The sequence below is a fragment of the Falco rusticolus genome, chromosome 4, assembly GCF_015220075.1.
Source record: "Falco rusticolus isolate bFalRus1 chromosome 4, bFalRus1.pri, whole genome shotgun sequence".
Taxonomy (NCBI): domain Eukaryota; kingdom Metazoa; phylum Chordata; class Aves; order Falconiformes; family Falconidae; genus Falco; species Falco rusticolus.
This window is the reverse complement of record NC_051190.1, coordinates 44,443,476-44,470,972: the sequence shown is the minus strand read 5'-3', so window position 1 is coordinate 44,470,972 and position 27,497 is coordinate 44,443,476. Positions and strand designations below refer to the sequence as shown.

The following is a 27,497-nucleotide window of genomic DNA, read 5'->3' as shown; positions in this document are numbered from 1 at the left end:
CCCCCTCCAACTGGGGACAGCTCCTTGTGGCACCCTTCGTCAGTGCTGGCACCCAGCCCCTGCCCCAAAATAGCCGCGGGCCTGTGTGGGGAAGGGAGGGGGGGGCAAGCGGGACCTGGCACAGGGGTGCCCCCCACTCCAATGCCCACACTGCCGAGGGGGCTCACAGGGGGCCCTGGCCAGGCTGTGCTGGGCCCCAGGACCCATGGGGCTGAAGGGGCCCCCCCACCCCGAGGAGGGCTGTGAAGTGGGTAGCAGAGGAGGGCTCCCAAAAGGTCAGGGCGGCAGCGTGCAGCCCCGGTCGGGTTACCGGTGTCCCCCCCTGCCCAGGCACTCCAGGGAACAGCCTGACCCGCAGGGCTGGGTGCCATGCCGGGGCCGGGGGGGGGGGGATGGGGGGGGCACGGGGGCAGGGGGGATGGGGGGCACCCTGGGGGCAGGCAGGGTAGGAGGGGGTTGGGGATGCAGGGGCAGCCCGGGGTGGGGGATGCTGAAACATGGGGCAACCCCGGGGAGGTGTGGGGGGAGCAGGCAGGGTACAGGGGGTTTGGAGATTCAGGGGACAGTCCCGGGGGTGGGGGCACTGCGGACGTGGGACAATCCCGAGTGGGGGGTGCTGGGGACATCGGGCGGGGGGCTGGTGGGGACACTGCAACCGGGGTGGGATGCTGGGGACACGCAGCCGGGGAGGGGGGACGCTGGGGACACGCAGGCAGGGGAATGCTGGCTGAGGACATGCAGCTGGGGTGTTGATGGGGTCACGCAGCAGGGGGGGATGCTGGGGACATGCAGGCGGTGGGGGGGTGTTGGGGACACGCAGGCGGTGGGGGGGAGATGCTGGGGGCATACAGTCGGGGGGGAGGGGGATGCTGGGGACTTGGGGCAGCGCCGAGGAGGGGTGGGCATAGTGGGATGCTGGGGACACGCAGTCGCGGGGGGGATACTGGGGACACGCAGCTGGGGTTTTGCTGGGGACAGGTGCTGTGGGGGACACGCAGCGGGGTGACTGCTGGGACACGCAGCCGGGGAGGGGGATGCTGGGGATACGCAGCTGGGGTGTTGCGGGGGTCACGCAGCGGGGGGAATACACTCCGCGCCCCCCCGCGGGGGGCTGAGCCCCCGCCCCGCTCCCCCAGGACCACCCCACGGGGCGCGGCCGGACACGCGTGGCCGGTGCGGCGGGCGCTGGGCGGCGGCGGCCCCGCCAGACAATTAAAGGGGCCGGGAGCGCGGCGCCCCGCTCCGCCGCCTTTGTCCCTCCTCCCGCCCGGCGGCGGCGGCGGCGGCTCGGGCGGCAGCGGCGGCAGCGGCCCCATGCACCGGCCCCCGCCGCCCAGCCGCCGCCGAGCCCCGCGCCATGCCCGAGCCGCCGCTGGCAGCGCAGGACGGCGACCGGCCCCGGCGGGCCGCGGCCGGGGAGGAGCGCACGGAACCGGCGGCCCCCGCCGGCGTCCTGGGTAAGGTGGCACCGGGCGGCGAGGCGGGGGGGGCGGCTGCGGGCCGGGGGGCAGCTCCCTGCGGCTCGATGCGGATGTCGGCGGGGCCCGTCCGGGATGCGGCTCCCCGGGGATGGGGGGGGAGTGGGCTCTGAGCACCCTCCGTGCTCCCTCCGGGACAGCTCCGTGCCCCCCCCCCGGCGTTCCATCCCTGGAGGGGGACTGGGGGGTGCTGTGGTTCTCCGGGGACCAGGGATGTGCGTGTCCCTCCCCACCCCACCACTGGTCCGTGACCCCCCGGAATGGGGTCCACGCACAGGTCTGTTTCCCCAGAGTCGAACCAGTGCCCCCCCCCAGCACCGGGTCCATGCACCCCCCGTGTCACCTCGGGACCGTGTAGCTCCCCCGGGAAGGTCCATTTGCCCCCCTGAGACAGGCCCATGCCCACCTCCGACCAGCTCTGTGTCCCCCAGGACAGAGATTGGCAGCAGGTGCAGTACAGGGGGTTTGAGTCAGGGTCCCCAGGCTGGGGGTTGGGGTCTCCCCCCCCTCCATGTGGCCCCGGGGGGCAGGTGACATCCCCACGGCCGGGCTGGGGTCCACCGGGTCAGGCGGTGCTGGCAGGGCCCACTGCCCGCGTGCCACCGAGCGGGACTCCCGCCCGCGGGTGGGTGACCCACTTTGTGCCCCCCCGGGACACGGCCGCCCGTGGCAGGCGGCATCGCCGCCCCCCCAGATGCCTCCCTCCGCGGGCTCCGCTCGACAGCGGGGCAGTGCCGTGCCCGTCCCCGCACGCTGCAGCTCCCATGACCTTATCCTGGTGAGCCAAGGTGAGCGGCACGGCCCCGGCGTGACGGGGGAGCGGGGGGCCGTGGGGCATGATGGGGGGCACAGGTCTGGGGGTGGGCTGGGATTCTGCGGGGCTCCATCCCCGCGCCCTGCCGGTGGACCCCTCGTGCCAGTTTGGTGCTGGCACCGGGGGCTGAGGGGGCTGGGGGCCGCTCTCGCTGGCAGTGGGGCCAGGAGGACCCCGCGGCTGCAGCGGGGCAAAGGCAGGGTTTGCCCCCCCCATGCCCAGCCAGGGCGGGGGGCAGAGCAGCACTGGGGACCCCCCTGCAGCTTGGCCACCTCTTTTCCCATGACCTTGGGCAGGGAAGGACCCTCCAGCACCCAGAGCCGAGGCCTTGGCGTGGGCGCCTTAGGGTGGACACCCACCCCGGCATCACTGTGCTTTGCACGCGGGTGCACACGCGTGTGCAGGTGCTGCTGGCTGCCTCCGCCGCTGCCCGGCCGAGCCCCCACGGTGCCCCCACTGTGCCACCTGCGCTGCCGGCCGGGTTACACCACTCCCGGCGTGGTGTAAATAATTCAGGATGGGTGAGATCACCCTGCCGGCATCGGCGAGCTGCCCAGCGAGCGCGGCCGAGCCACCGCCACCAGCACCGTGCCCCTGCCCCAGCACCCTGGCAGCCTGGGCCTGCGGTGCAAGCTGTGTCGTGGGGTGCAGGATCGGGCCCGCTCTGGGGGTGGCTGGCTGGCAGCCTGGCACTGTCCCTGGCCTTCGCCCACGGTGCCAGGACAGGGTGGCCTTTCAGAGCTGGGCGCCGTGGCCCTTTCCTGGCAGCGGCTCAGGCGATGAGTTTGTTGGGTCTCAGCCCAGGTGGTGGGACCCTGCTGTGCTGCCCCCAGCCCAGGGGGGTCTGGGGGGACTAGACTTGGGGTGCATTCCCTGGGATGAGCTACCGGAGCAGGTTTGGCATTTCCTGTTTTTCGGGGCCAGCCGGTCCTGGGGTGAGCGGAGTTTCCGGAACCCAGGGACCTTCCCAGCCCTGGGGCAGCTGGAGAGGCCATGACATCCCCGGGCATCATGACATCCCCCCCCCCCGGCATCGGTCAGCCCAGACAGTCCTGGCTCTGCCACCCTGGCTCCGGAGGGGAAACTGAGGCAGGGAGGTAGCTGGGCACACTGCCAGCGTGGGGCTGGACGACACGAGGTGCTGTGGCAGGCACCCACTCCAGCACCACCGAGGAGCCTCATCCTGTCGTCCCTGCCAGCTCCAGGCAGCGTTTTGGGATGCACCTGGTCCCTGTCAGCCCCAGGAGGTGCGATGGGGACGCTGGGCATGGGGACAGCCTGTCCCCACGGTGTGGGCACCTCGCAGCAGACAGGGGCCATGTCCCTGCACTGGCCCCTGCCGGGGGGCGACAAGGGGACCCTGGGGACTGTCCCCATCCCACCTCTCATCACGGCGGCGCGGGGCCTCCCTGGGTTTCCATGGAGACCGGCTGCTTTTTCACTCTCCCCATTTTTCCTGCGGTTTCCCATCTCCCGTAGCCGCAGCCCTGCAAGATCCTGGCCCTGCCGAGGGGCTTCGGGCAGAGGTGAGCAGCTGGGGGGTTGCAGGGGGGCACCCCGGGGCTCCCCGCGGCAGCTGGCACCTCAGGGGTGCCAGGACACATCGCCAGCTCCTCCCCGGCAGCTGTCGGGGCCTTTTTGGGCACCCTGAGCTGCTGGAGGAGAAACCTGAGCCAGGGCCAGCGTCACCCTCACCACGAGGGAGTGGGGCCGTGACCTGGCAGTGGCCACCGCTGGGGACATGTACCCGCACCCATCCCATGCGCTGACAGCTGAGTCGGTGCTTGGGGGTCTGGTTCCCAGGGCTGTGGGTGGGGGCTGCCCCACGCGGTCCCGTGGCTGCTCACCCCCTGCCTCCCTCTGGCAGATAAGCTCTTCGGGAAGCGGCTGCTCCAAGCCGGGCGCTACATCATGTCCCACAAGGCCTGGATGAAGACGGTACCCACAGAGAACTGCGACGTGCTCATGACCTTCCCGGGTAGGGAGATGCCCGGGGGCAGGGGCTGATGGTGCCGGTGTGGAGCGGCTGGATGGTGGCACAGAGCTGCAGTGGGGATGGAGGATGTGGGGAGGGATTTGGGACATGGGGAGGGATTGGGGACATGGGGAGGGATGGGGGATGTGAAAACGGGTGGGGGACATAGGAAGGGAAGGAATGGGGGATGTAGGGAGGAATGGGGGATTCGGGGAGGTATAGGGGATGTGGGGAGGGATGGGGGATGGGGGACGTGGGGAGGGACAGGGGACATGGGAACGTGTGAGCACCAGGATGGGCTGCGCTGGGGGACGTGGACCATGCTGACCATCACCATCCAGACACCACTGACGATCACACGCTGCTCTGGCTCCTGAACCACATCCGCCTCGGCATCCCCGAGCTCATCGTCCAGGTCCGGCACCACAAGCACACCCATGTCTACGCCTTCTTTGTCACCGCCACCTACGAGAGGTAGGGTCCCAGCCACATCCTCAGTCCCCACTGTGTCACCCGCCATGTCCCCAGCTGCGTCCCATCTCCCTGCAGTTTGCTGCGTGGGGCTGACGAGATAGGGCTGCGAAAGCCAGTGAAAGCTGAGTTTGGCGGAGGCATGCGGAGCTTCTCCTGCGAGGAGGATTACATCTATGAGAACATCGAGAATGAGCTTTACTTCTTCACCTCTCAGGTGGGATGCAGAGGGACGTGAGGCAGGGATGCGGGGATGCAGGGATGTGGGGATGCGGGGATGCAGGGATGTGGGGATGCGGGGATGCAGGGATGCGGGGATGCAGGGATGTGCAGATGCAGGGATGTGGGGATGCAGGGCAGAGATGTGAGGACATGGGGCAGGGATGTGGGCATACAGGGATGTGGGGATGCAGGGATGCGCGGGTGTGGGAATGCGGGGATGCAGGGATGTCGGGATGTAGGCATACAGGGCAGGGATGCAGGGACATGGGGCAGGGATGTGCAGGTGCAGGGATGTAGGGATGCAGGGATGTAGGGATGCAGGGATGTAGGGATGCAGGGACATGGGGCAGAAAAGACAGGTCCTGTCCCCCTCCCCAGGTGAAGAAGGGGATCAGGGAGCCCCAGCCCCACTGCAGACTGATCCAGCCATGCCCCACGCCGCGTACAAGGCGGGTGTGGGGAGGGGACAGGGGCTGGGGCTGCGGGTGTGGCAGGAGAGGGGTCGGGAGCTGGGCAGTGGGACCATTGCCCGGGGCTCAACCCCACTGCGGTGCTGCAGGAACGGCAAAACATCATCAGGTACTGGCTGGAGAACCTGCGTGCCAAGCAGGGCGAGTCGCTGCACAACATCCACTTCCTCGAGGGGCAGCCCATCAGTGAGTACGGCACGGCACGGCACACCGCGGGACAGCACACTGCGGCACAGCATGGCACACCGCGGCACGGCACAGCACACCGTGGCATCACACAGCACACCACGGCACGGCACACCACGGCACAGCACACCATGGGACAGCACGGCACACCACAGCACGGCACGGCACTGCCACCCCACTGCCTCTCGCCCCCTGCCCGAGCTGTGCCATGGTAGCCCCGGAGGACACAAGCCCAGCAAAGGTCCCCTGTCACCACGTGTCCCCATCCCCGGGGCTGTGCGCCGGACAAGGGTGGTGGGTGGGCAGTGGCTGTGCTGTGGCTGGGCACAGAGGCCCGGTGTGCCACGGTCACCCCAAAACCATCCCCCCTGTTGTGCTTGCCCAAAGCCGTCTGCGTCAGGGTCATCCGGGGACACACGTGGGGGGCTGGGGCGGGCTGCTGGTGTCCCCCCAGCCCATCCCTCAGCCCGTGTCCCGCGGTGCAGTCCCAGAGCTGGCAGCCCGCGGCGTCATCCAGCAGGTCTTCCCGCTGCACGAGCAGAGGATCCTCAAGCGGCTCATGAAGTCCTGGGTGCAGGCAGTCTGCGAGGCTCAGCCACTCGGTAAGGTATCGAGGGGGTGGCATGGGGGGGGAGGTCTGGAGGTCCCAGCCCTGCTCACACCCTGCTTGGCCCCTCCAGATGAGATCTGTGACTACTTCGGGGTGAAAATCGCCATGTACTTCGCCTGGCTGGGCTTTTACACCTCGGCCATGGTGTACCCCGCTGTCTTTGGCTCCATCCTCTACACCTTCACTGAGAGTGACCAGGTGAGGAGGGTCAGGAAACGGGGTACATCCCTGTGTGGGGGTTGTGGAGGGGTTTCCATCCCTCCTTGCTCTGGGCGTTCCCTATGATGCTTTAATGCTGCAATGGCTGCTGAGCTGGGAGGCTCCTGAGCCCACAGTGGTGGGGCTGGGGCAGCACCATGTGGCTTCCGAGGGCTTTGGGGGGGTGTTGGGGACAGGAGGGGACCGACCCTGGTGCAGTTGGTGCCACCCGTCCCACAGACCAGCCAGGACATCTGCTGTGTGGTCTTTGCCATCTTCAACGTCATCTGGGCCACCCTCTTCCTCGAGGAGTGGAAGCGCCGTGGGGCCGAGTTCGCCTACAAGTGGGGGACACTGGACACCCCGGCCGAGTCCATCGAGGAGCCCCGGCCCCAGTTCAGGGTGAGCCCTGGGGAGGTGCAGTTCCCATGCCTGGGGGGTGTCCTTGGGGCTGGGGTCTGGCTGAGCCCTGCTGACCCTGACAAGCCATCCAAGGGGGTCTGTGCTGGGTCCCACCAGAACTGGGGTCACAGAGGGGCTCCTCACCGCAAGGAGGGTCACACACTGCTGTACCCCCCCCATTAGGGCATTAAGAGAATCAGCCCCGTGACCAGCGCAGAGGAGTTTTACTACCCACCATGGAAGCGCCTGCTCTTCCAGTGCCTAGTCAGCCTCCCCGTCTGCCTCACCTGCCTCTCCTTCGTCTTCCTCCTCATGCTGGGCTGCTTCCAGCTCCAGGTGGGTCCTCATCCTGCCCACTCTGGGCTGCCAGCCCCCTCTGTGCTGACCCTGACCCTGACCCTGACCCTGCCCCCCTCCTCACCCCTGCAGGAGTTTGTGCTGAGCATCCAGGAGCTGCCCCGGATCATCCGTTTCCTCCCCAAAATCATCCTGGCTGTCATCGTCACTGCCTGCGACGAGGTTTACAAGAAGATTGCATACTGGCTGAACGACATGGGTGCGTGGGGGCAGCACCCGGGGGTGCTTCTGGCAGGGTTGGGTGCTGGGTGCTGGGACCCCTCCCTGAGCCCCACGCTGACACCCCTTCCTCTGCTTTGCAGAGAACTACCGCCTGCAGAGTGCCTACGAGAAACACCTCATCATCAAAATCGTCCTGGTGAGGGGGACTGGGGGAGGGGCAGAGGGACCGGGGGGGGTCCCGGCAGCTGCCCTGTGCTCACCCCCCCCTCCCCCCCAGTTTCAGTTTGTAAATTCATACCTGAGTCTTTTCTACATCGGTTTCTACCTCAAAGACATGGAGCGGCTGAAGGAGGTAAGGGCCATGCCCAGGGGCGGCGGGGCCAGCCTGAGCCCCCCTGGCGTCACCTGGACGGACAGACGGATGTCCTCGAGCCACCCCTGCCACCACCACCCCCACGCCCTCCCGGGGGGCCGGTGTCCCCACATGTCCCTGTGCTCCTGGCCGGAGGCTGCGCCAGGTCCCCAGCTCCTGCTCCTGCTCACGGTCTCTCTCTGTCTGTCTGTTCTTCTGTCCCTTCCACAGCTCCTGCTCATCTTCTCTCTCTCCCAAAGCCTCATGCGTCAGCTCAGAGAGGCTCTCCTTCCCTTCATCCTCCTCCACCTCCACCTCTCTCTCATCTTCTTTAAGGGCCTCCTGGGCTTTTGCTGGAGACTGGGAGTATCCAAAGTAGGAGCGGGGAGGGACCCCCCACCTCGGGACCCCCACTGCCCCCGGGAGGGACACAGGTGTCCCCAGCTCTGCTCTGGCTGGCAGTGGCACGCATGACCCCAGCACCGCTGAGGTCCCATCCCATCCATTGTCACCGACAGGGCGGGGGGTCACAGGAGGGGGGGGACAGGGCTTGGGTGTCCCACTCCGCCAGCATGGCCTCGGGGAGGAGCAGGGACCCCGCAGGGGCAGGCGATGGGGGTGCAGGGACACATGCACCCTGCCCTGGGTGCTGTCCTCCCTCCCCAGGTGACAGCGTGTGCCCCATGTCCCCGTGCAGATGCTGGCCACACTGCTCATCACCCGCCAGTTCCTGCAGAACGTCAGGGAGGTGTCACAGCCCCACCTGTACCGCCGGCTGCGCCGGGGGGACCTCAGCCTCCGCAGCCTTCGCCAGCTCGCCCACACTGTCCTCTGCCTGCTCACCCCCCGCTGCCGCCCCCCAGCCCCCCCTGAGGGGTCTCGGGGGGAGAAGAAGTGTCTGAACGGGGGCTGTGGGGTGCCGGAGGAAGAGGAGGAGGAGGAAGAGCGGCGTGAGTCGGACTCGGAGGAGGAGAGCGCCCTGGATTGCGGGTTGAAGCTGAAGAAGGTGAGCTTCATCGAGAAGGCAGAGCGGCGCGGTGGGGAGCCCGGCGGCCCCGAGGATGAGAGCTTCCTGGAGGAGGGCAGCCCCACCATGGTGGAGAAGGGCATGGACCCTGCGTCTGTCTTCGAGCTCTGTGAGGATGAGGATGAGGCCGAAGGTCCCCCTGGCAGCCCGGTCAAGGCGGCAGAGCCGGCAGTGGTCCCACGGGCTGGCCGGAGGAGGCGGGGGGCTGAGAGTCGGGAGGAGGAGGAGGGAGAGGAGGAAGGGCGGAAGCGCAACCGGGCGTCGTGGATCGACCCACCAGAGGAAGACTACTCCACGCAGCTGACACAGGCAGAGGTGGAGAGCTGCATGAAGAAGTATGAGGTGAGTGGTCCGGGAGGGCACAGGGACAGTGGGGTGCAGTGTACCCCCACAGCCCCATTGCAGTGCGCTCTTCCTCCACCTCCTCCTTGCCAGGACACCTTCCAGGACTACCAGGAGATGTTCATCCAGTTTGGCTACGTGGTGCTCTTCTCCTCTGCCTTCCCCCTGGCTGCCATGTGCGCCCTAGTGAACAACATCATTGAGATCCGGAGCGACGCCTTCAAGCTGTGCACGGGGCTCCAGCGGCCCTTCGGCCAGCGCGTCGAGAGCATCGGGCAGTGGCAGGTGGGCTGGGGGTGGCGGGGGGCCCCGGGGGGGCCCAGCTGGCCAGGGTCTCATCCCTGGCACCATGACTCTTGCAGAAGGTGATGGAGGCCATGGGCGTCCTGGCTATTGTAGTCAACTGCTACCTGATCGCCCAGTGCGGGCAGCTCCAGCGCCTCTTCCCCTGGCTCAGCCCCGAGGGAGCCATCATCTCCGTGGTGGTGCTGGAGGTACGGTGCACCTGCCGCCCACTCTGTGGCTGGCTGTTCCACTAGGGTCTCCCTGCGCGTGACAAGGTGTCATCTTGGCTCAGCCAGCCGAGGATTCCCGCAGACCCTCCCTTCCAGGGATGGGGGTCTCAGCCCTAAACCCTCTGCTGTAACCCCAGGCAGCTCCCTGCAGGCGGTGGGTGCTGCCGAGCAATGCGACGGGCCAGGGTCCCCCAGGCTGTTATTGCAGGGTCTCTCTGGTCCCCTATCCCTGGTGGGGTGCATTTTGGGACGGGTGGTGGCCGGGGTGGGGATGCTCAGCCGGACCCATGTGCCCCCTCCAGCATTTCGCCTTGTTCCTGAAGTACATCATCCAAGTGGCCATCCCCGACATCCCTGCCTGGGTAGCTGAGGAGATGGCCAAGCTGGAGTACCAGCGCCGCGAGGCCTTCAAGGTAGGCGATGCCAGGATGGGACCTTCCTTGGGGCCGAGCACACAGTTGGGACCCCCTGTCCCCGGGGCCGGTGGGCTCCCCAAGGTGTCCCTGGGGCTGACAGGCTCCCCGTTGACAGAAGCACGAGCGGCAGGCGCAGCACCACTTCCAGCAGCAGCAGCGGCGCAAGCGGGAGGAGGAGGAGCGGCAGCGGCACGCTGAGTACCAGGCTCGCAAGGAACGCGAGTCCAGCCGCGACGATGCCAAGCCCGAGGCTGCTGGGCAGGACCCGGCCCACGAAAAGAGCCAGAGCAAGGGGAAGGGCTCCGGGGGCAGCTCGCATGGCTCCGACAAGCCCAAGCGACCCAGCTCCCTCCTGGCCACCAACAACGTGATGAAGCTGAAGCAGATCATCCCTTTGCAGGGCAAGTTCCTCTCCGGGGGGGCCGGGGCCAGCAGCACAGCCACTGCCAGGTCCCCCCAGTCACCCACTGGCAGCGAGAACAAACTCCCCGGCTTCCTCAGCTTCAAGTTCCTGAAATCCCCTGAGACTAAGCGGGACGCAGGGACCGAGAAGGTCCAGTCGCCCACCAAGCCATTCAATCCCAGCAAGCTCTTCAACTTCGGCAAGTCCGAAGGGGCTGGGGGCAACGGTGCTGTGGCCACTGCCTCCCCCCAGCCCCGGCCCGGCCCCTCGGCAGACACGGGTGAGCGGCTGGTCCCCAGCAAGTCCCATCTCAACGGGGTGCCGGAAGAGGGGAGCCGAGAGGAGCCAGATAGCCGGGCAGAGGACGAGAGCGGGAGCTATAAACTCTAACCGGACCTCCCGGGGCTGCCCATGCCCTCCTCCAGGCAGCCGTGGACATCGTCCCCCCCTCGCCGCCCCTCGCTGTCCCCTGCTGCAGGGAACGCAGGGCTGGTGCCAGCGCTGGCCCCTCGCTCTGCACCATCCCCCTCTGCCGCGTCCCCTTGCATCCCTCCAGCCCCTCTGCTGGGATCTGCTGCCACCCCAGCCCCAGCGGGGGTCCGGCCGCATCCTGCACCAAGGACCTGAGCGAAGCACCATCGGTGCGAGCAGCAGCAGGGTCTGGCCGCAGCTTTGGATGGAGCATCCCAAGAGGTTTCCCTCCTGCGGCTCTTCCCATGCTCACCGGTGGGAGATGCCCCGGTCTGGTTCTGTGCCATGAGCCTGGGGTCCCGGCCACCAGCATCACCCCAAGGAGTCAGCAAAGGGAGATGCCATGGTCCGGCCCAAGGAGACACAGGGGAGCGTGGTGCTGCCATATCCCCCAGGACCAGCCCGCCAGACTCAGCACCACGTCTCCCATCGCGGAGCGATGCAACCACAGTGCTCGTGGGAGCGGCGGCGAGAGGAGCTCCACTCACCCGTGCCTACAGTCCCCGCCGCGCAGCCACCGCCCGGTGTCCCGCCAGCACTGGCGCCTTGCCCTGCTCCGTCCTGCTCCTGGCAGCCTCCGCGTGGATTCCTTCCCAGCACCGGGACGTTTTCCTGCCCGAAGCCCGGATGGCCGGGAGGGAGGGGGGTGAGCAGCGAGCGCCAGCCACCTGGATTCCCATGCATGGGCAGCATTTCTTGCACTAAAACCAAAACAAAACCCAACGCGAGCGACTCTCTCCCCTTCTTCATCCGACGGCTTGAGGCAGCAGAGGCGAGAGCTGGCACCAGTGCCACGGTCAGCAGAGCCTGGCCAGGTGTGGGCAGCGGCCCCAGCGACTGCAACACGAGCTGGGATGGTCCCTTCCCCTCTCCACTTTCTTATTTTGTGGAATTATTTTGCAATAAGGCACTCGCACGTGGAGGTCATGCCGGAGCCCAGGAGAAGGAGCAGGGCTGGGGGGGGGGGGGGGGGACGTGACCTCTCCACAAGGGAGGGGTGGGGGGTGGGAGCAGCTTGGCTTCTGCCAGGGCAAAAAGGGTTTGCCATCGCTGGGTCTAGTCGTGCTTTAACAGCCGCTGTCCTTGCTCCGACTGCGTGGGGAGGAGGCTGCTCCTCGCTTTTCAGTGGCTCTGCTCGGTGCTGCTTTGCTTTAGGGGGCAGGACGGGGTGGTGGCACCCCAACGCGGTGCCCACAGCTGACATGGCTGGGGACATCCAGCCCTGCCAGCTCCCTCCTGCTCCTGACCACCACCTCTGCTCACTGCCCACCAGCCACCAACCATTTCCAAAGCAAACGGGGGGGGGTGGGGGGGTGGCAGGGGGCTGCCGGGAGCCGGGGGGGCGCCTGGGCGGCCACCCCATCACTGTGCCTGGTCCAGGCCTAGGCGGTCACACAGGGTCTGCCACCCCTCTCTCCCCAAGGCCTGGGCTGTAGGAAACGTCAGGTTGTTTTTCTGCCCCCCACCATCTCTTTCTACACGTCATGTCATTTTTTTGGGGTCTTTGAATCAAGCCATTTTATACAGCAATAAGGGCAGGAGGCGGTGAAGGCTTTACCTGCTGCTCCGCTCACCTGCGCTGCAGCATGGAAGCCCAAGTGCCGCCGATGGTCCAGCACAGGCAGGGAGATGCTCTCTGGGGCCAAGGGCACCATCCCCATCCCCACCAGGGTGGGCTCCCAGTGGGGGCGAGATCCCCACGTTAGCTGGGTACAGCCCTGTGCTTTGCTGTCCCCAGGGCCAGGGCTGGCTCCCCACAGACAGCCCCGGAGGTCGGGCAGAGCCCCCTCCCTGGGGCATACGACGCTCCTGGTCCCCTCCTCACCCTCCCATGCCAGCCCTGCCCTCTCCTGAGCGCAAGGAGCCAAGGATGTGGGAGAGGTTTCTGGGGCAAGGCCAGGGAAAAGGGAGCGTTGGGAAACTGGGGCACATGGGTCCCCAGAAACCCAGTGAGCCCAGCACCACTGCAGCCATGCCCCAGGGCGGGAGCAGCAGCGCGTTGTGCGATAGCAGGAGAAAAGACCCCAGCCTGTCTGGGGGGTACTAGGTGACCCCAAACATCCCTGCCTCGGCTTGGCACCCTGCTGCCTGGTCCTTGGGGCTCTGTAGAGCCCAAAGATTGCCCCACGCCAGCCTGCCCGCACCCCGAGATGGGGCAGGACTGCAGGCGACGCACGCAGCGCTCTCCCTTTCTCCATCTCATTTAATTTCTCTGCTTGGGTTTGGCTGGTCGGGGCCAGCTCTGATGCGCTATTCCTGAACACACGCTGGTCTTAAAGGGAGTTTCTTTTGGCCCATTTCCCTCCTGAGAGTAACAGTCCTGGTACCATCCATTCCTGCCCCACTGCTGGAGGGGAGGGCAGGGTCCCAGTGCTGCCAGGACCCTGCAAGTCCAGGGCATTTTTAAACATTTCTCTATACAAAGTATTTCTACAAACAGCCGCCTGTCTGGTATCTCACTCTTCTGGGCAGTTACTGTACTAAGGAGGGAAGAGTTAAGTTGGTTTGCTTGGTTTTTTGGTTGTGGGTTTTTTTTCCGTTCTGTTTTATTTTTTTTGAAATTAAAAGAAATTAAGGGGGTTATTTATTTCTTTTTAATTTATTTTGTCATATTTTTGTAAAACCTGCAGAAATGCAATAAAAATCTATTTCAACAAGCCTGAGGCGTGGGGTAAATTAATTGCCTGCAGCAGCCTGCCCAGCGCATCTGCTCAGAGGACAAGGCTCAGGTCTCCTGTCCCTGGGGGAAGGTGGAAGGGGATGTGAGAGGACTGTGAAGGGTGACAGCATCCCTAACGCAGGGCAAAGCTCCAAGACAGCAACACAAGGACAAGCCCCACCGGCGGGGTTCGACACAAAGCACCCTCCGTCAACCCCACCTCGTGTGCACGGTCAGGCAGAGTAAGAATGAAGAAAGTTATAGTCCTCTAAATTCTGCAAATTTATTATACACAGTATCAAACATGGAATAGTTTAAAAATAAATGCAAAAAAATCCAATGGCCATGACATTCAACTAACAGTGTATTTACAGTCACTCCACGAGGGCAGCCCTTCTGCCAACATGCAGCTTTCAAGAAAAAAACCACCTCCTCCCAGCCCCACAAGACAATTTTTTTTTTTTTTGCAAAAGAGGAAAATTCAAGTTGCAAAGACAGGTTGGAAATAACACAGACTCAAAAGCTCGACGCTGCATTGCAAAAGCCAGCCTGGGATTGCATGTGCTGAACGGACCAGAGGAGTTAAAAGCAGCTGCGGACAACAGAAGGCTCCAAGCCACGCTCAGACACCCAGCAGCGATGTGCAACCGGACAAGGATGGGGCGGTTTTCAGTAAAAATACCCAATAAAGCTCATTAATGGCACACTGTGTGCTGATTAATAAGAAATGAATGCGTTTGGAAATCAGCACAACTGTAGCACGGACAAGGCAGTGACTCAGCTCTGACCATCCATTCAGATCTCATGCTATTTCTTACAGTAAGTGATTAGTCATCCCATAACCCTGCATCCCAGAGAGCCATCAGTAAGGAACAAACCCGCTCTCCACCAGCTCACTCCGCTGCCTCGACGCTCCTCAGCCCCTCACCTCTTTTCAATCACACACATCTGCTGCTTATCAAAGCAGGGGAGAGTATTTGACCTGTTAAGACCTTCCAATATCATGTGTCTCAAAAAAAAAAAAAAAAAAAAAAGCACTGGGTGTGTTTAACAGCAGCATCCCAGGGACTGCAGCACTGCAATTCACTGAAGAGCGAACAGGGAAGAATCATCCTGGGGATGTTCATGGAGCTGGGAGCAACGAGGCAAAGTGAAACATTACTGCTAGTCACTAGCCAAGTAAAGTTTGCTTCGGTCATCAAGGCGAGGAAATTAAAAGCAGAGATAGAGCATAAAGAGCACAAATTACCACCCTCATTGCGCACAAGGTGGCTGTAAGGCAGCTTCGCTTCCCTGCGGGGCTGGCAAGCTGAGGAGCGGGGCCATGTCTCGCCTCTGAACGCTGCCGAGGAGCCGGTTGGGGAGAGCAGGTGACAAACTGTGGAAAACCTCATCTGCCACCACGGTCCACAGGCGTGCCCACTCGCCCTGTGCCACCCGAGTGATTCAGCCAGCCACCTCCCATACGAAAGATATCCCAGTTTGAAATAGGGTCGAGTTTTAACAGTGCTGCCCTTCGATCTCGTCAGCTGAATACTTACTTTCAGGCTTACATCAGCAAATCTTGGAACTCTACCGTAAAGGTTAAAGCCACCCAGATGCCTCCAAAAAGCATTAAGACAGCCAGTAAGATTATTTTTTTTTTTAGAATTCCAAGAACAACCCAATTCTAAAAATCACACACATAGGGAGCCTTAGTTCTTCACATTCAGGGACACGCTAGGAAAGCCTTGCCTTTAAAAACAGAATCTCCAAGAAGAATTTGAAAGCTGGTATTTCATTCCCTTGTTTCAATTACAAGGATGTTCTTCCCTGCAGGCCAGTTTCAGTCTTTTCAGTATCTAGAAGATGGTTTTTTCCCCAGCAGTTAAAAAAAAGATGAGATTCTAGAAGTCCTATTTCCTCCCTGACATTAAACTCTCAAGCTGACACACGTCTTTTATATAAAATATAACTCGGCTGCCAGCACGCGCGTTTCAGGATGAGCTCTGCAAGCCACTGTCATTCAGCACAGGCTGGACACAACCATTAGAGCCGTAAGTCAGCTGTCAGCTGGCACAGCCAGCCCACCTGGGCAGCTGCTGACTCAGCCTTTGTGGGTGATTCCGAGTGGCAAACACCTCAGATTGGCTGTTAGACGAGAGCCCAGGGCTGCACTCTGCGCTGTCAGGGCACAGGCATTGCCAGCCAGCAGCAGAGAGCCGAAAGCGCAGTCAGCACGGCATGAAGGTCAGTCTGTGCTTAGCGAGAGCCATGATGCAATATCCCCTTCTGGGCACAGAGGCCAGCACATCCTCGGCGCAGCCCCCCAAAATACCCTTAGCTGCTCTCAGGTAAACACAACCCTCTCTGCCTTAAAGAAAAGGATTTCCCACTCTGTTACACACCACAAAGATGCAAACCAACACCTGAGACTGAGAGATCAGCCAGAACCCCTCTGGTCACGGTCAGCGTGTTGCGCACCTCCTCTGCTGCCAGGCTGATGTCATTAATCCACGAAAACTAATTTGTTTTCCTATTATAGATATGCACGTCTTTGTAAAAAATCCTAAAAACAAACCCCGAAGCTAGTGGTATACAGACAAGCCAGGAAACAGTAAGTGGTAATATAGCTGACAGCTGCAGTGCTAGAAAAAAAAAATCCAAGATTCCTGCTTAGTCTTTGCCCTTAAGGCCAGTGTCGAGGAGCTCGCTGAAAAATAAAGCTTTGAAGCGACACCTGTTCTAACTACCCAGCAGAGTGAAAAGTTTAAGAATAACATCCAGCATGTTCAGCATTTGCCTCACAGGAAACAGTCCAAGCACCGACAAGCGCACTGCATAAGGCACGCACTGGAGGGGGAAGGAAACCCATTTTCCAGCCGATCCTACTCCGAAGCCAACTTCGCCGCCTTCCCCACACAGGGCGGTGGGTACAACCCAAACGGCTGCGCGCACGCGGAGCTCACTAACAGCTTGGCACATTTACCAGGGTGACCGAAAGCAGCGGTCGGGTGAAGTGTGTCCTTTGGATTCATCACACCCCAACTCAGCAACCAGTTCCCAACAGTCACTGGGATGGGCATCCCAGCACCTGAACCAGAACACTGCTGGTGCCTCACCTCTTGCCAAGGCTAAGAAAACTAGTCTTTTTTTCTTTTTTTTTTTTTTGTCTTTAAAAATCAGATCTAACATACCTAGGTTATTCTAAAAGCCTGTCCTTTTACAGTGAAACACACCTAAATGCATCCTGGTAGTGAAATACCTCTAAAAACTTCTGCCCACACCTTAAATACTCCCATGGTAAAGAGTTTAGACCCACAACAGCCCCAGTCCAGGCTGAGTCGCAGCCGCTCGCTGCTCTTTGCGGCACAACGTGATTTCAGGGCTTGTCAAAAACTTTTGCATGTGTTTGCAAAAACTCTGTAAGCTCTGCTAGCGGCCTTCCACGGCCTTGGACAAACCCAAACTTTCCAGCCACACATTCTGCTGCGTTTTGCACTTCCTGGTGTTTACCCGTGGGAAGCGACGCCGGCAGGTCCCCCACACACACTCAAAGCACAGGCGACAGCGAACGCACAGCGGGTCACTGAGGGCAACGCGAAAAACTCCCCATGACAGAAACAGGAAACACCTTGGAGGCTGAATATGCCAGCGTGACCCAACTGAACAGACTGTGACCAAATAACCTGACCCGGGAAGCAATCCATCAACCCAAACACACAGATCTGCTGCTCAGACGCAGTTACCTGCTCCCTCAGCCGCAGAGTCGCAGAAGGTGTGAAAGCCTATCCTTTCTTACATATTTTTTTGTTACTACTTCTCCCCTAAAAAAGTGATCCTATGATACCAAGAATTAACCTAACCAAAACTTCAGTTTCCCTGCACATCAGTCACTAGTGTATTTTTATGTTAGAAAAAGGCAGTGCCTAACTTTTTAATATTCTAAACTTACTCGGCGCACATCTAACTGCTCACATTGGGCACAAGCTCCAGTGCTCTTTAATACAGGACAGCCCACTGGCAGGGGCTGCTCCTGGACAGACTCATCACCCCATGACATCAAGAAACACATTACTGCTACTATGACTTCTGCAAAAAGATGCGCTATTCAACTAAAAAAACCCCAAAGTTCTGATCTCTGACAAGTATCTCAAGTTTTCATTAAAAAACCCAAACCTTTAGTATACATTGGTAACAGAAACAATAAAAATACCGCTATGCAGACATATACAAAAACCCCCTGAGGGTCACTAAATCTCAGTCACTTTGTAACAAGAGAGTTGGAAGTCAGAGGAGCTAGGTATTATACAAACAGTGCGATCAGCAAAACCCCAGGGTTTGGTTGGTTGGTTGGTTGTTGTTTTATAACATTTTTTTGTTGTTTTCAATGCACTAAGGCACCAGGAAGTCACAGTTAGGCAAAGATCTTCCATGCAACATTCAAACCCAATACACTTACCATGTATTAAACAGACGTGAATATAGGATCAAAGTGCAATAGCTCGAGGACAGCACTCTTGAGCCAGTAGCAGCGTGGAAAGTGAGTTGGAAGAGGAAGAAGGAAGGGAGCTCTCGCTTCAGATCGGATGCGATGCAGAAAGACTCACTGTGGGTATCAGAAATCCATACAGCTTGTACACAGCCACCAAAGCAAAAAAAAACCACAACAAAACAAACAAACAAAAAAACCCAAGAACAAGCAAACCCCAACTGGTCTGACAAAGTTACGTTGCTTTTAAGACTTGTTTCACCATCACTTCAGAGCTAATTTAAAAAGGCAACTTTCTTTTACCTCCTAAAAACATACTGAGTATTTCAAAGGCTCCCAAAACCAACAAGATCAATCATTTTTAAAAGACACGGAGGGAACAAAGACGGGGGTTTACAACAGGAAGGAACTGCCAACTCTCTTTAATAGTACATCACTCTGTCTAGCAGAGAAGTCAGCAAAGCTCAAACCTTGCCATATGAATCAAGAATTATACAGGATTTTACAACTTTAAAGCACTGTACAAACATTACTGCAAGGCTGCAGCTCTCAAGCTTTGCTAAACATACAAATTGGTCACACTTTACCACCAGCTGCACGGCCGTTTCCTCTTTTGGTATCTCACAGCTCTTCAAAGGATTCTTCAGTTTCAGCTTCAGCTGATCCCTGCGAGGCCGGATGCTACCACAGCAGCTTCACTCGACATCTTGCACTTTGCACAAGAGCACTTCTTGCCAGTGTAACTCTGGGAGGAGTCCTCTTGCAATCACCAGTAAATCACATGGAAAACCAAGGATATTTCATCTTCACCAACACAGTTGGCATTTTCAACGACATTCCAGTAATTTGGAGTTTACTGCCATAGCAAAAAGGTAACATTTTTTGAGGCAGATACGAAGTTCTAAACTACTCGGTGTCAAGTTAAATTCACTCACTGCATCAGAAACTCGGTGCCTAACGTACATTTCAAATCACCACGTGAGTTGCGCCCTGCTCTTCCTAAGGTTCTGCCTTGCAACATACGGTCATCAGCAACAGTTTACCTCCCCTTCACGTTCCCTTCGCCCCCACACCTGAATATGTGGCATCCCCCAGCTGGACAGGGATGTTGCGGAGAAAAGGACAGCAGAAACCCTCAAAGCTCACGGCCGCTGCAGCCACTCGGAACGAGGCTGATCCAGGATCTTGAGAAAAACGTTTGTGCGATTTCTTGGCGTTTAAGACTTGTCAACGAGGAAAAAGCACAACTATAAATGCAACAATTTAAACTAACACAGTGTGAAGTCAGCTTCTTACACTAAAGCAGACAAGACATCGTTACTAAGCTACACCTTTCCTGTCCCCTTCAGGTGACGATGCTTGTTTCCTTTTAGTCTCCGAACCTCTGAATCTACGTAGATGACTTACAGGTCTCCATTTTGGCTCTCACCAAAAAGTCAGTGAAAGGTTACAGGCAACAGGCACTGAACTGTCACAGTCCAAAAGAGATTGGTCTTCATCACAGACCATGGAAGCTCACATTTTGATCAACTCCAAGTCCTCAACTGTGTTCCAGACACGCCGGTATCACAGGAAAACACAACGTACCATTACTCAGAGCCAGCAGCTGAGACAGAACTAAATCTAGTAGCCAAGGTACTCCCAGCCTCATCCAGCCAAGTGCTGCCTGCAGGGTGCCTACCCAACTCCATGCCACCAGCTGGTGCTTAAACACACTGTTGATCAAATACTCAGAATAGGATAAGAGTATCCTTTTATTCCAACGGAGAAGTTGCACATAGTCCGTTCAAGACCAAGAGATGGTTAGAATTTAAGAGCAACAAAAGCAACACACCTTTCACTTAAATTCTCCATGACCACTGATGCATGAAATAACGTATGCTGCCAAACGACGGTGGCCCTTACAGAACAGACCAAAAAGAATACAACTGATATATCAAGTTGACGACACGTTTGCTAAGATCAACGTAACTCTAAATGACACCCATGATTATTTTTTTTTAGTGCAGTGCCAGTTTCAGAATATTTGAGGAAAAAAATAGCAAGGCCCCACACTTATGGCTGGACTGGGCACATCCAGAGAAGAGTTAACCACTTGGAATATGTCAACGGGTACATGAATTGAAAAGCCTACGTCACTGAAGGGTTCTGGAATAACCCACATCTCCTACACAGGCTCCCATGGCTAGACCTGGTTGATTAGGTAACAGATTCAATAAAACCTGTGGAAGTGACAATGTATATTTTTAGAAAGGAGGAACTAAGGTTATACTACATCATTTACTGAATTGTTCCACCATTGCTCCGTAAGTTTTACGGCATAAATAAAAAATGGAGAGAAAAAAAATAAATACATTGGCTCCTACAAAGTCAGAAGTGGTTTGGGCTGCGTAGTGAAGGGGTGAGAGATGGGGGCAAAGGGCAAAATTTACACACTTTGAGACAAAACAGGAAGCGCCTGCAAAGTAGTAGAGGAGAAAGCCAAGAGTTTAAGTGTCCTCATTCATATCCTGGCTGTCTGTCCGAGCGATTTTCCGTGGTGGCGCCGAATTCTCACCTTCTATTTCCACTTGCTCTTGATCTCTCTTCTTTGCTGCATTCTGTTTGGACAGAGAAAGCCACAGTGAAACTCTCCAAAGCCTTAGGTTCTGGTGGGAGCTAGCGCCAGTAGAACAAGTTTTTTATTTACAGAAGTTTTCAGATGCCATGACCTAACTGACATGCTGGAACAGACACTGAAAAGGATTTTGCCCAAAGCCAAAAGGTGCTCCTTCTAGATTGTTCTTCAGATTTGAGGCTGGGACTAAAACACCATTGATCTCAGCCCTTTTTATTTATAGATCTTAAATACTGCACAAACGTAAGATCCTCTTTCCTGACTGCTCTGAGTCAGTCCCTGAACTTATCAAAATCTCCCAGAGCCTTCCATCATATATATAAATACTTTCTTTTCAGCTTCAAGGTTCCTTATAATTTTACCTCTCTCCGCCTTCCTCTGCAACCTCTGCTCATGATTACACTCACTGCTTCGACATCTCCACTCCCAAGTCGTCACCTTGCTCCGAGTACTCCCAACCCAGGTATCCCAGTTTCCTAGTCTCAAACGCTAGCTACAGCCTACTAACTTGTGTGATCCTCATACGAGGAGTGATTTTGTACCCGAGGTACTTACACAGCCTCATTAGTGCATTCAGATTCTGCACAAGCTCATCTGTCTTCTCCTAACAGTCCTGAGAGGTAAGAGCAGCTTTACATTAGCTGTAAAGTAGACACTGAGGCACGGGGAGAATAATTTGCCAAGGTCATAAAGGAAAACAGCAGTAAGCAGGAGATGTAACTGCAGACTCTCAAGTTTTGGAGTAAGCATTGAGTTAACGTCCCTTACTTGGAAATGGAAGAAAAAGCTGCTTGCACTTTGTTGTTGGTTTTTTTTTTTTTTGTATTTTGGTTTTGTTGTTATTATTTTTTTTAGGAAGTGTTGTGCGGAGACAGCCTCCTTGCATTATCTTTTTGCTGAAGTACAGTTCACACTTTCTATTAAATCTTCAACATTTTGATTGGGATTAACATACAGCTTAACTAGCCCAAGTCAGCAAATCGAGACAAAAATGTTAATATGAAGAAAACACTACCATACCTTTTTGTCCCACTGCTGATGTAAATAACGCAGAAGTATATTTGTCTTTTCTGTTACTATGACTGCCAAAAAAAAGAGAGAGAGAGAGAGAAACATACTGAGGTAATTTTAAAGATGACTTTTCAAATGGTGCAGTAATAACCACATTTCTTCACATACTAAGCACGGTCTTTTTTAATGAAAGGACAGGATGCAGGAATGCTGATCATTTGATAGAGGAAAAGCACAAAAACCCCAGTAACCAGACATACATTGCTAGTCACTGCGGTGACAAGTTCAATAATATCACCTTATCTGAAGTTCAGAATAAAGGAGATTATGTGCATGCCAGATTTTTAATATTAGAACAGAATGAAATTATTAAAAACCTCAAAACTTTAGCAAGGCAGACTTACTTTGTTCAGACGGATATTCTCTCGTGGGAAGATATACTGATGGTCTTCTATTCTGTAGAAGAATTAGAACAGTTACAGAACAAAGACAGCAAAAAGGTGATTTTTAACCCAAACACAGCTAAACCAACCAAAAGGCCCTCATTAATGCAGGCTACGAATGCACTGTGATATTCTGCCCTGTTACATGACAGTGTGCAGCTACAGCTTTTTAAAACACACATATAAGGAAGGTGATCCATTTTTTAGATGCTTTTCAGGACATAAGACTACTATTAAAGAACACAGACATAAAGAAAGCACCACAGATGCAGTTTGGCTGATGTGAGGACACATTCCTTACCAAAGCAAGCAGCAAGTTTTCCTGGCCAATCTCAACCCATGAACTATCAGCTGTTATCACACATGGGTTTTTTTCAGAAACAAAATACTCATTTCAAGTTTATGTCACTTTAGCACCCTTTGAGCCGTGCAAGAAAACCTTCCCCTGAAGCAGCAGGATGTGGCAACACTTACCGATGCTTTACATACAGAATCCGCATGGAATCTGCTGAAGTTGCTTTTGTTGTAGACAGGTAATCCTTTCAAAAAATCTGCCTAAAGAGACACAGAATACAAAGAAAGAAGTAGGTGAAGCAAGAAAGAGTGATATTCTGAGGGTTGTTTGCTTTGTGTTGGTTCTCAAACAAGTTGTTTGGGTCAGACAACAGCAGGAACTGAAGGATGCTGCCAGGTCCCAGCTAGGGAGATGCCTGTTGGGATATTGAAACCCACCCCAAACTGTTTTTATAAAGTAAGCCAACCCCCAACTTCTGCATTTGGCTTGTTATATCCTCAAAGTTCAGTAATTCAGTCAGAAAGCTGCTAGTTAAATCTGTTTTGGCATGTAGGCAATTAAAAAAAAAAAAAAAAAAGAGGGGGTGTGTGTGTGTGTCCAGTTGGGTGAGCTCTGACAGAAGGAAGATTTGCACCACACAGGTACAAACACTATTGATAAGCAGACCAGATTTCACAGTAATTTGCCAGCACAATTCACGATATCACATGAGAAACTCTGCTGCAGCTACGCTGATGTCTGAAGCCCTTGAATATTACACTATATCAAACTAGTTGCTCTTTCACTTTCCCAGTTTCCATTCTTTGTCATAGAACAAGGCTGGTTCCACAGAGCAATAAAAGCCTACAGAGCCCCAAAAGCCCAAACCTTACTGCATGCTTATCAGCCTGACCCAACTTTATTTTTATTTTTCTGAAGGATCACATTCCTACACACGTCAAAGCTACTGGTACATCAAAAAAAAAAAATCCCAAGTATTGCTGGAAGTGGTTAGATCACCACTCACAACAAAACTGTTGATCACACAGGCCAGCAAAGCTATTTGCTATACAGCCGGGGGAACCCTGCAGAGCCCTCTCAGTTTAATTAAGCCGTAGCAGCTTGAAACAGGAATTCCCATCTCCAAAGGAGGGTGGAAGGAGAACTTTAGGGGATCAGGAGAAAACCAGGCTTAAAAGTGTGTTGGAGCCCCTCTCCTCACAGCAGAGAGAAAGAAAGAGGCCCAGCAATGTCTTTAAAGAGAAGGTAGGTAATAAATGTAAGATGTACCTGTGCAATAAGCAGAACAGAGATCCTGAGACATCCCTTCTAATTCATTAGGCCAGCTAGCTCTATCATAATGATACTTGCTTAAAGATTCAAAGCCTGTTAGACTGAACACTGAAGGATTCTACTCTGGGACATATATCACCTTGTTTATAAGCAATTTTAAAAGGACAGTTAAGCAGCAGATGAGAAGTCATTTAATTTCAGTGTTAGAAGCAACACAAAAATGGACACTACTGCTGCAAAACTGCTAGGTTGGAAGATGTTGTTTTCATTTAAGTAGAAGCCATTATTTTTATTAACACTGCATCTTTAATTCAAAACAAAGAGCTATAATTGGCCAAACCAGAAAATATTATTCATGCTTTTGTTCTTAAGAACTCTACTAACATTCTAGTTTCCACATTCAACCCTTCCCATATGCCTGGTTTTAGAAATAATCTGTTAAAATACCAGACTTGAGTTCAAACAACAAACTGCAAATTTCTCTTGCCCATCTTAACCCCCACAGGCCCAACACTATTTCCCTGCGCCTTCGCTGCCTTCAGTCCCAAGTCCATCGCTTGCTCATCTGCACAACATCTGTACCGTGGCCAAGCTCAGGAATTACGGCAGGTTCTTCTGGCTCTGCTATAACAGAAACACTCAGTTTTGGACCGTGTTGTGCTCTCAGCTCACCACTTCCCATGCCTGCCCCCATAGATTTCTCTGTTCATCTGTTCTCACTGACTTCCACAGTCGGCACCGATTAGTGAACTAATTATATTCCTGTTTAGAAGGATTGAGGATCTTTAAAAATATCCCGTTACATTTCAAAGCATCTCACCCTCCCATCACATTAAATTTGCAGGCTTTTTATGACAAAGTAACCTGCTCTGCTACACCAGCCTAATCCAGAAAGAGACAGGCATGTCCTTGATTTCTTTTATTGCAGCAAAAGCCTAACAACTACTTGGCTTTATTACTGCTTATAAGAATGGAAAATAACTGCTCTTATTTAGAAGCACACAACTTCAAGTACCTCTTCAATAAACTGCAGCTCACCCCAAGTTCTTCATAATAGACTATTCCCTCCTTGCCAGCCAGGGATTTGGTCTAGCAGAGCCCATGTTTCCCTGGAAAGAGGCTGGATAAGCAGGCGCACAGCTCTCACCAGGGATTCCGTGGTCTTTTAACAGACTTTGACAGCAGATGGACTTACACCCAGGAAGCTGCAAAAATACTGTTAAAATTATCAGTCAAAATGCAATTTAAATGGCGAATGTGGGGTTCCCCTCCCATAATATAAACAACTGAAGCAGGATCTATTGCAGCTAAGTGCAGGCTGGCAAGCAGGAAGGTTGCTACACTCTGGAGACCTCGGCTCTTAACAGCCACGAGCAACCCTGGCTCCTGGCCACCACCTTTCCTTTTCTCAGGCCAACTTGGGTGGGCCAGCCCCAGCCCTGCCAGCAGCGCCCACTGCTCTGGCGTAACTTTGCCAGAGCAGAACAGGGACACTAAAATGGCTGAGCACGAGACGGACATTTCTCCAACCCAGGCTTCAGCCAGCACGTTCAGCACTCATCACCAGTTCAACTGAAAAGTCTGGTTGTCAGTGACACAGACCATCCCGCCAACAATCCTGCTGGATACGTGCACATTTCTGCAGCTATCTGCTGATAAGATCTCGGAGATCATCTAAAAGGCCCCCTCAGGGGAATTGCCTGGAGTCATATTCCTGGATATTCATAATTAGACAATACTCCAAGTGCAATGATCCTTATCTGCTCCAAGGGCACCAGATAAATAAGCCCCGGCAGGTCGCTGCTGTGTTTACACACCTATCGCACAAGGCACACCAAGTCATACCTCCTGGGTAATGTCACATGAGGAAACGTTCCCCCTGCGTGCCTTCTGCCACTCTTTAACCAAAGAAAGCGTGCCCCGGCCAAGCTATCAAAGCTGATTGAGCATTCTGCATGGAAATGAAAAACCAGCACCCAAACCGAGCAGATGCCTCATTTCCTTTGGGGAAAGGCAAACCCAAAAAACCTGAAACAAGTGCAATTATGCAACTTCAGAAGACCACGCTGGTTCCTTCTATGATTTAGGAAGTGAAGATACGCATCTACTGTTCCTGTGTCAACAAGGGTGCTCAGCTTCCTAGGAAGATGACAGTCCTCATCTAAAAGCAGAAAGGTGAAAAACCCCCACCTGTTTGTGGCCCACTCTCAGCTTTAGAAAGGAACCGCAGTAACAACGCTCAGATTGCCAGGGCCTAGCACACAGACACTGAATGCAGGGCTCTGGCCCAGCATGATGCACGCACACGTGTACATGGGTTAGAGGTAAACAACTAACGCAGGCTTGGGAATGGCCACCTAAGCTCTCAGCCGTGGTACACCTGTATGCAGAAACCACAGGGATACCACTGTTTTTCCCTTGGCTCCCAAGCTTGTGAAGGGGCAGAAGGAAAACTCTCTCCAAAAATTACTACGTTGCTACAAACGGAAGGAGGGAGACTGGAAGCCTCTTGGCTATGACAGTCACCACCGAACACTCAGGCACCAGACCAAGTGCCTGTTGCTGCTTAGGGGGCACAGAAAGGATTGAAAAACCTGCACACACCCCCAGCCCCCCAAGTGCACATCAGCCCTGGGGCACAGGGGTGCACCCCACACCTCGGAGGAGCTCCCATCTCCCTCTTCTGCCCCCCAGTCCTGGAGGTGGAGGGAACACCCCGCACCCTGGTACTGCCCCAGCTGCCCTCAGCCCTCCATCCCCAAGTGGGAGGAAGACTCCACGCCCTGTGGGAGCCCTCACCCTCCAGCCACGGTGGGGAATAGCCCATACCCTGAAGCACCACAGCCCCCCCTCAAACACTAGAAGCAGGGAAACCCCCCAGCCTGGAGCACCCCAGCCCCCCTCATCACCCCACCCCAAGAGAAGGGGTATGCCCCCATCTTAGGGTGTCCCTATTCTCCTTATCCCCCACCCCTGGGGGTGGGGAGCCCCGCCATCTTGGGGTGCTACAAGCCCTCCACGCCTGTGGGTGCGGGGCCCCCCCCGGCCCGGGGCCTAGCAACCGCCCGCACCCCCCTGTCAGCAGGGACGCGCAACACCCCCGGCCTGGGGTACCCCGGCCCCCCGCACCCCCGTTCCAGAGGGTGAGGCACCACCCACCTCGGGTCCCCAACCGTCTGCCCCGGCCCCCGCAGCCCCCTCGCCCCCCTGCCCCCGCTTAGGCCCCGGGCGGGGCCGCCGGAGGGTGCGGGCCCTGCAGGGCCCGAGGCGGCCGCGGGCCCTCCCTCCTCGCGGGGCTGGGTGGGGCAGCGGAGCGCGGCCGGCGAGGCAACGGCGGCGGGACCCCCGGGTCGCGCTCCCCTCCCAGGCCCGGGCTGGGGGTGCCGCCATTTCGGGCGGGGGGCGGGAGGCACCTACCATCTTCGCCGCCGCCAGCCGTGAGGAGCCGGCCCTCCCCCGCCGCCGCGCCTCACCCCACCCACTGCCTCCACTGCCCGCCCCGCGCTATGCTATTGGCCCGCGCCGCGCCGTTCTCGTCTTCTATTAGGCGTCACGCCCGTCATTCATGGCGGCGCTTAGGTGCGTAGGGTTCGGTTGAGGCAGGAAATGCCCGTTCGGAGGGCCCGTGGGGTGGGGTGTGTGCGCAGGGCTGGAGGACCCGGATGTAGCGCCGCCCGCGGGGCACGCCGGGAGGCGTAGTCCGTGCCTCCGTTCCCCTCGGCCATCCTTAATGAAGCGCTGCTTGTTAGGCGGCGGTTCATTAAAAGCGTTGGGAGAACAGGAGCCAGGAGAAGGCAGGTCCTCCCCTCCGCAAACCAGAGCCAGTACCCTGATCCTGAAGCGCGGCAGGGGGATGGA

General features: G+C 56.7%; 2 protein-coding genes and 1 long non-coding RNA gene across 3 annotated transcripts; 2 read left to right on the top strand and 1 right to left on the bottom strand.

The window, feature by feature from the left end:
* The first annotated feature begins 1,174 nt into the window (after positions 1-1,174).
* ANO8 (anoctamin 8) lies at positions 1,175-11,819 on the top strand. Its single transcript, XM_037383529.1, has 17 exons — positions 1,175-1,457; positions 4,160-4,270; positions 4,609-4,741; positions 4,817-4,955; positions 5,520-5,616; positions 6,102-6,218; positions 6,297-6,424; positions 6,665-6,826; positions 7,010-7,162; positions 7,256-7,382; positions 7,486-7,541; positions 7,623-7,697; positions 8,395-9,066; positions 9,160-9,351; positions 9,429-9,560; positions 9,884-9,994; positions 10,113-11,819. The coding sequence occupies exons 1-17, from the start codon at positions 1,358-1,360 to the stop codon at positions 10,788-10,790; spliced, it is 3,183 nt and encodes a 1,060-aa protein (XP_037239426.1). The 5' UTR covers positions 1,175-1,357; the 3' UTR covers positions 10,791-11,819.
* A 4,725-nt stretch (positions 11,820-16,544) lies between these two features.
* Positions 16,545-20,684, top strand: LOC119146245. Its single transcript, XR_005103668.1, has 3 exons — positions 16,545-16,655; positions 18,451-18,454; positions 20,673-20,684. It is a non-coding gene; the product is annotated as an uncharacterized LOC119146245 (long non-coding RNA).
* DDA1 (DET1 and DDB1 associated 1) lies at positions 16,667-27,257 on the bottom strand. The gene is made up of 5 exons (XM_037383627.1): positions 27,057-27,257; positions 22,547-22,627; positions 22,034-22,085; positions 21,639-21,700; positions 16,667-20,601 (listed from the first exon to the last, which is right to left on the bottom strand). Exons 1-5 carry the CDS (start codon positions 27,057-27,059, stop codon positions 20,491-20,493), a joined length of 309 nt encoding a protein of 102 aa, XP_037239524.1. The 5' UTR covers positions 27,060-27,257; the 3' UTR covers positions 16,667-20,490.
* Between the last annotated feature and the right edge of the window lie 240 nt (positions 27,258-27,497).